This window comes from Brachycentrus maculatus, unplaced genomic scaffold, assembly GCF_059751285.1.
Source record: "Brachycentrus maculatus isolate JH-2025_06_01 unplaced genomic scaffold, ASM5975128v1 h1tg000030l, whole genome shotgun sequence".
Lineage (NCBI taxonomy): Eukaryota > Metazoa > Arthropoda > Insecta > Trichoptera > Brachycentridae > Brachycentrus > Brachycentrus maculatus.
This window is the reverse complement of record NW_028280784.1, coordinates 11,976-20,100: the sequence shown is the minus strand read 5'-3', so window position 1 is coordinate 20,100 and position 8,125 is coordinate 11,976. Positions and strand designations below refer to the sequence as shown.

The window sequence follows — 8,125 nt, the reverse complement described above, 5'->3', positions numbered from 1 at the left end:
CTAGTTTTGTAGAAGTACAGTCATGATTATTTTAGTAATCTAAGTTCGATATTTTGTAAAAGTTGTTGATTTATTCGATTTTTGTAAAGGTTGTTGATTTCATCGATATTTTGTTAAGGTTGTTAATTTAATCGATATTTTGTAAAGGTTGTTGATTTAAACGATTTTTTGTAAAATTAAATAAATAAAAAGAGTTCATCGACTTTTTTACATGTTGACAGATTTACTCGGCAAGATCAAAATGGACAACATTTATTTCAGCTACATGGGTGATACACCATTCAACTAATTTATTCGCCATAGTATTAGCTAGCGAAGTTTTACAAACTATGGTGAAGAGAACCAGAATAACAACAGGCAGAATTTTAGTTCTTAATTTCAACATAGGTAAGTTTACCCTGGATTTCCTTTAAATATTGAAAAATCAAAACAAGATTATAAATTAAAATTTACCTATGTATATATCTTTATCAAAATACTCTTCTTCTTCTTCTTTATCAAAAAATCTTCATAATTTTACAAATTTGAAACCAATCTTTGAAAAAAAAAAGGAATTTATAAGTTCATTTGTTATTAAAATAGATTTTATTTTACAATGATAATTTTATTGACATTTTATAGAGAGTTCAAAACATGTTTTGAAAATTGAAAGCATTAACTTTGTGGATCATATTAATATATTATTTCGAGAAATAAAAAGACTTTTTGTTTTGATCCACTCACATTTTTATTAACAAACTAGTTTCGGCAACAACTTGTTGCCCTCTTCAGGGTTTAATTTATGACATAATAGTCATAAATCAAACCCCGAAGAAGGCAGCAGCTTGTTGCCGAAACTAGTTGGTTGATAAAAATGTGAGAGGATCAAAACACAAAGTCTTTTTATTTCTCGAAATAATAGTTCAAAATATATTTAAACGTATTAAGGAGCGTTATCCATGTTGTTTAAAACAAGGTTTCGAACTCCACAGAATTGATTTTTTTTCCAAAAATTAATTAATTGATTAGTTCATTCATTACAGATCCTTCAACTAGACACTACTTAAAGCGCTTCAACAAGATGCTCCATCGCAGGAAACCTAACATATCCGCTTTTAATATGTTTACGTTCAATTTTGAATTCCTTTACTGCTTGGTCTCCGTCATAGCTAATTATATAGTTGTATTTATGATCATCGCTATTAATTCTTAGCTATAAAATTAAGATTTTTTTTAAATTATTTTTTCATTTCGTCTGTACATAGAAAATATTTATCCATTTAAGAAATTTTTATACGTGACGTATTAATGTGACTAAGATTTATTGATTCTTGTACATACAATAATACATTTTATTAGAGAAAATGATTAGTTGAGATGCAACCATTATTATGCAACAATAATAATACACTTATTGACAAGGATGCAACAATAGTAGCACCTTTAATTTATTTATAATTTTTATATATCGTAGTCGTACAGGAGAAAGTGACCAACTAACAAAATGTTCAGGAGGGCCATTTAAGTCACTCTTGCTTGGAAATAAAATAAACATCAATGCAGTTAGTCATTTTTAACAAGTCAATATATTATACTTCCAAGTTTAAAATCCTTTGGGATTCTTTCAGGGCAATATTAAGCTAGTAAGATATCAAATAGTCAATAATCACATTTTTGTAAAAAAAAATGTACTTGGTCACTTTCTCCTGTATGAATACGATATATTGGATTGTTTCCAGTAACACTTATTATAACCTAAAATAAAATGTTTACCCACAAAAAAGCCATGCCTTTGTGAGATAATTTTTATTATTAATATAAAAGAATATTTGTACTGGTAATTATATTTCATTGTGAAATGCAACCACAACAAAAAAATTAAAATTTAAGATGTTAGCTGACTTTATTTAGATGGGGTGATCAAGTGCATCTTGAGGTAGTACTGTACAAACGTGGTGCTATCTAAATTATTCAAAATTATTATAATTCAATATTTTTTTAAAAAGAAAAAGAATAATCCACAAGCAGCAAAGTCTCTTTCAAAGTGATTTGTCAGGAGATAGAAAGTAAAGATAGGGAAGGAAGATGCGGTAAATACATCGCAAACATCCAGTTTTTCGCCTATCGTTTATTCATTATTTTTTACCGAGAATATTTTTTTTTAAATTTTGTAAAAACTAACTAACTAACTAACCATCACGCCGCTTCCCCGCAGGGGTAGGCAGAGAGAATAGAACGCCACACCACTCTGTCTTTGCAAACATTCTTCGCCTCTTTCACGTTTATGCATCTCCTCATACATACCCGCCGATTGTTACGACTCCTAACCTGACCACTTTCAAGTATTTGGCATATCGATCGTGCCATGTTTTTCTCGGTCTTCCTCTGCTCCTTCTTCCACTTACATTCGCCTCATAAATTTGTTTTACCGTTCTTTCCTCACTCATTTGTTCTACATGTCCAAACCATCTCAACACACCTTTCTTAAATTTTGTAGCATTTTATATTTTCATTAATTAGTTAACGAATTTGAGAATTATAATGAAATTTGAGAAATATTCATTTTAATACTACGAATTCCACGAATATTACTTTAAAAATCAATTACTTAGTCTGAATTATTTATGTCATTTATTCGTGTTTGTATACGAATATGAATTTTATCAAATCAATCAAAAGTCAAAAATATTAATCTATTATTGTCCACTATTATTCTCAATGATTGAATGAAACTTTTGACAGCCACAAATAATTTCAATTTAAAATTTCATCACAAAAAGAACAAGGATGTGTGTTTGGTTCGCCACGCCCCTCGCACAATAAACTATAAATATATCATTATATTTATTCCATCCATTTCTTGAAATAATAATTCTTAAGAGGTTGATTGGAATTATGAATTTCGGTCGTCATTTTTTCTATATTACGCGGTATCATGTTTGTGTACTTGTCTGACAAAGAAATAGATAAATTAAAACTGGATATTACGCGACATCATGTTTGTGTACTTATCTGACAAAGAAATAGATAAATTAAAACTGGATATTACGCGACATCATGTTTGTGTACTTATCTGACAAAGAAATAGATAAATTAAAACTGGATATTACGCGACATCATGTTTGTGTACTTATCTGACAAAGAAATAGATAAATTAAAACTGGATATTACGCGATATCATGTTTGTATACTTGTCTGATAAAGAAATAGATAAATTAAAACTGGATATTACGCGATATCATGTTTGTGTACTTGTCTGACAAAGAAATAGATAAATTAAATCTGGATATTACGCGATATCATGTTTGTGTACTTGTTTGACAAAAAAATAGATAAATAAAAACTGGATTGTATAGTATATCAAGAAGTTTTCAATTTGAAATCATAATGGGTGTGCATATAAATTATCTTAAAGAAGTTAATAACAAAGAAAACTATAAAAACATCATACGAATTATAGAACCCGTTCAAATCGTTTGCACAATTTTTGGTCTGAGAAGCTACAGACTTTCATTGAATGGTCTCACAACTACAGGCTGGAAAACAAAAATGTACCAAGTTTCATTGGTTATATTTATATCGATTGGTTTATGTTTAATATATCAACTTAATTACGAATATTTAAAAGAAAAAAAATATCTCAGGGCCCTTCTTTTTATAATAATGAACACGACAGGAGTAATTAACGTAATATTGATCTGGATACCAAATTTAACAAGCAAAATATATATAAAAATAATAAAAAATTTCGACATCGTTGAAAATATGGTTCCAAAAATAAATAAATACCTTTGCGATAAAAAATATTTATCTATTTTTGTGCACTATTTTACTCTCGTATTTGGAATATTTAACCTCGCGATTATACACACATATCGTCAAATTACAATTAACAATTATATAATGTACACATCCATATTCCTGTATGTGTTAACAACGGATGTGTCTGTGTGCCAATTTGTAAACATAATGAACGCAATCAGCTCATATATAAACATAGTGAATCAATCTCTGTGTTTTTTGTTTGAAAAGCCACAATTTGAGAGTCATGAATCGGAGCCTTTTATGGTTTTTTACAATCGAAAAATATTAAGTTGCACGAGAAGTAAATATACAAGGGAAATAAGTACCAGTGCTAAATTAGATATGTACTCCATAGAAACAATTTATGAAAAACTGATGGACAATTTGGACCTAGCAATGTATAAATTCAGATTTTTGGTGAGTTAATTTTTTTTAATTAAAAATTAATAGCGTATGAGTTTATACATACTGACGTTTAAATTAATCAACACATACTGATGTTTAATATAAGATTATAACACGTCGCGATAACTCCATGAAGGATCGATGAAATTGATATATAAATATCCTGAATAGGAAAAATCAATGCAGGATATTTCCTTCAACGAAGGGGAGATAGACCAATATCAGTTTATTTTAAATAAATTATGGAAAAGTATATCAACCATGAAATCAAAATTCTAAGAGCTGGTTCAATGAAATTACAATGGAGGTTTCTACGCCAATAAAAGTGTAGCCTAAATAAGCCTATTATTATGGACATGATCATTTTTATATCCAGAATCAAGTAGACAATTTTAATATCCGAAAAAAAGCATTTAATTAAATTCAATCAAAGGTCTTTTTAATTATCTTATGTTTGAATTTAAATGACTTTAACTTTAGTTAGTTGGTCGTTTATATCCAAACATAAAGATTTATTTATTACTACATTTTTTAGTCAGAACGAATTTCAAATTAATTCAATAATATGCTTTTTGGATACTCAAATTATCTTTTATATTTTAATAGTTTTGACACGAATTGTAAAATTGAAATAAATAAAGATAACAATTTATGTATTGAAAATTTCTAGTGTTTTAAAAATTTCAGATGCTTTTGGGTCCAATTCCGTTTATAGTATATATTGTTCTAAGCTTATCAACATTAGGACTTTCTCAAGTAAGTACTTGGCATTTTTTCCTTATCAATATTTTAAAAATATCTTAAATTTTTAGCTTTTAGCGAACATCACATTAAAAAAAAATAATATATTCATTTATTTAGATTTTATCAAACACATAAGTAATTACAAAATACAATAATGTGCTCACCCCTCAATAAGTGTTCCCGTGCCGAGGGAACATTTTACAACACTTATTTTTAACAACATTTTGAATGTGTCCAAATACTTTATCACAAATCTGGGTAACTCCACTTAGGACTTATTTTATATTTTTAACATTTTAACATAGATGAAGAAGAATGTGGAAATCTAAGTATTTTCAAGGCTTACCACCTGTAATAGGCCGATTCACTAGTGTTCACTTTACACATGTGTAACATTCACCATTCTACCATGATTGACACCCATATTACTCATTTTTTTGGAACTCATACATATAGCATCAATCTCATGACGCTTTATGTTTGACTTCACGGGAGCTATCTATAGTTGATCTAAGAAAGCTTTTATTTTTAACAAGTACCCTTTTATTAAAATGTATGCAATGATGGCTCCCGTGAACTCAAACATGAAGCGTCATGAGATTTATAATATATGTATGAGTTCCAAAATGTTGAGTATTTTGGTTGTCAATCTTGGGTGAGTGGTGAACGTTACACGTGTGTAAAGTGATCACTTAACCAGCCTATGGCAGGTCGTAAGGCCTGTAAATACTCAGACTTCCATATTCTTCTTCATCCATGTTGAGATGCCAAAATGTAATAATTTTCACTTCTTGTAGATTTTTTCAGTAAAAAGCAAATGGAATACATTTATTATGGCTACGTGGGTGATACACCATGCGACCAATCTATTTGCCATGGTGTTAGCTAGCGAAGTCTTGCAAACCATGGTAAAAAGGACCAGAATTACCACCAGTAGAATACTAGTTCTCAATTCTAACATGGGTAAGATAGAAAATTTCTAAATGTATTTTAATCTATGAAACACGGTGTTAACAAGTCACGATTGAGTTTTATCTTTAACTATTTTCCTTCAAGTGTTTAAGTAAAATGCAAAAATTACATTTATTGAAAAAAAAAATCTTTATGAAATAAAACAACTTTGTTTTAACCACTTTTTATTGGTACATTTTTTTTTGAGTATTTCAATGTTTTAAAATTAGTACATAACCATGAGGATGACAAGGTTCTTGTCGAAACCGGTTGGAAAAAGTGTACCTATAAAAAGTGATTAAAACAAAGTTGTTTTATTTTATAAACTTTTTATTGGTACATTTTTTTTGAAGTATTTCAATCTTTTAGAATTAGTACATAAACCCTGAGGATGACAAGGTTCTTGTCGAAACCGGTTGGAAAAAGTGTACCAACAAAAAGTGGTTAAAACAAAGTTGTTTTATTTTTTAAAGTTTGTAAAATGTGCCACAAATTATCTGCTAAAAACATTTTTCATGACGTTGATAGTATTTTACGCAATAAAATGTTTTTTTCGATTGTTGGTCGTATTATAATCAAACATATATAGGTTTGCAGATTGACAAGTGCCCCGGAGACGGTCGGTAAATTGTCAATGTGTACGTCACACAAGTAGTATTTTTTGTAATTAATTAAAATAGATTTTATTTTACATTGACAATTTTATTGACTTTGTCAATAAATAGAGAACTCAAAATATATTACGAAACGGAGCTTTAGATCCATGTGAACAAGGTGAAAATATCTGCTTATGAAATGAAAATATTTGTATTCTCAATATTATTCATATTTAAAGCATTTACTTTGTGGTTAGTCATTTTTATATATATTTTTTTTTTTACAAAAATGTTAATAATATTGTTACATAACCACTCACCGAGATTTTTATGTCTACCGGTTTCGAGAAGTACCCGTCTCTTCGTCAGGACAATCACTACCACAGCATGCAAACAATACTACCCTTCACTACCATATCATTTATTACACACTTAAAACTACATAGAATGTTTAACAAGTGCGATTTTTGGTCGACTCGAAGACCAACATGCACTACAGGTTTCAGCACAAACATGCGTTACGAACCGAGGTTAACTAGTGCATGTCACAAAACATATTTTTTGTAGTTTTAAGTGTGTAAATAGATCTATAGTTGTGAATGGTAGTATTGTTGTAGTGATTGTCCTGACAAAGAGACGGGTACGTCTCGAAACCGGTTAACATAAAAATCTCGGTGAGTGGTTATATACTAATATTATTAACATTAAAAAAAAATTAAGTGAAAATATCTAGTTTGCCAAAAAGTAAATAGCTTTGATAAGTTTCTCTGTTCCAGATCCTTCAACTGAACACCACTTGAGGCGTTTCAACAAGATGCTCCATCGCAGGAAGCCTGACATATCCGCTTTCAACATGTTCACATTCAATTTTGAATTTATTTACTCTTTGGTGTCCGTCATGGTTAACTATGTAGTCGTATTCATGATTATCGCTATTAACTCGTAATTAGGAAATGTAGACAATTTTTTGACATCTCATCAAAGATGAAGAAGAATATGGAAGTCTGGGCATTTACGGGGCTGACGACCGTCATAGGCTGGTTTAAGTGATCAGTTTACACACGTGTAACATTCACCAATTCTACCCATTATTGACAACCACACTACTCAAATTCTTGGAAGTTCTATATATATGAACCAATTTAGAAACTTTGTTCTTGAATCACTAGAACTTCACCAGAGACATCTATTGGTGAGATGTAAAGAAGCTTTTTATTAAGCAGAAACTCTTATATTAGTATATCAGCCCCGTAAATGCCCAGACTTCCATATTCTTCTTCATCTTTGATGAGATGTCAAAAAATAATATGAAAATAACTCCTGTAATTGGAGATAATCCAGATTTTGTGAACAAGTATTTGGACACACTCAAAATGTTGTAAATGTAGACAATATTTTGAATGTGTCCATATACTTGTTCACAAATCTGGATTAACTCCAATTATTTATCATATTATGTTTTGACATCTCAACAAAGTGAAGAAGAATATAATAATATCAAAATGTTGTTAGTTAATTAACTGGTTAAATTATGTGCTAAAATAATAAAATGAAAAGGATATTTTCTAGATTAACATAATATATAAAATTCATTTCATAAATTTGTGTTTTATTCAGTTGTTCTCAATTTTTACACATGATGATAT

General features: G+C 29.3%; 1 protein-coding gene across 1 annotated transcript; it reads left to right on the top strand.

The window, feature by feature from the left end:
* Window positions 1–224: 224 nt before the first annotated feature.
* On the top strand, window positions 225–7,425 carry LOC148312877 (uncharacterized). The gene is made up of 3 exons (XM_088272030.1): window positions 225–387; window positions 5,740–5,895; window positions 7,256–7,425. Exons 1-3 carry the CDS (start codon window positions 330–332, stop codon window positions 7,423–7,425), a joined length of 384 nt encoding a protein of 127 aa, XP_088128156.1. The 5' UTR covers window positions 225–329.
* The last annotated feature ends 700 nt before the right edge of the window (window positions 7,426–8,125 follow it).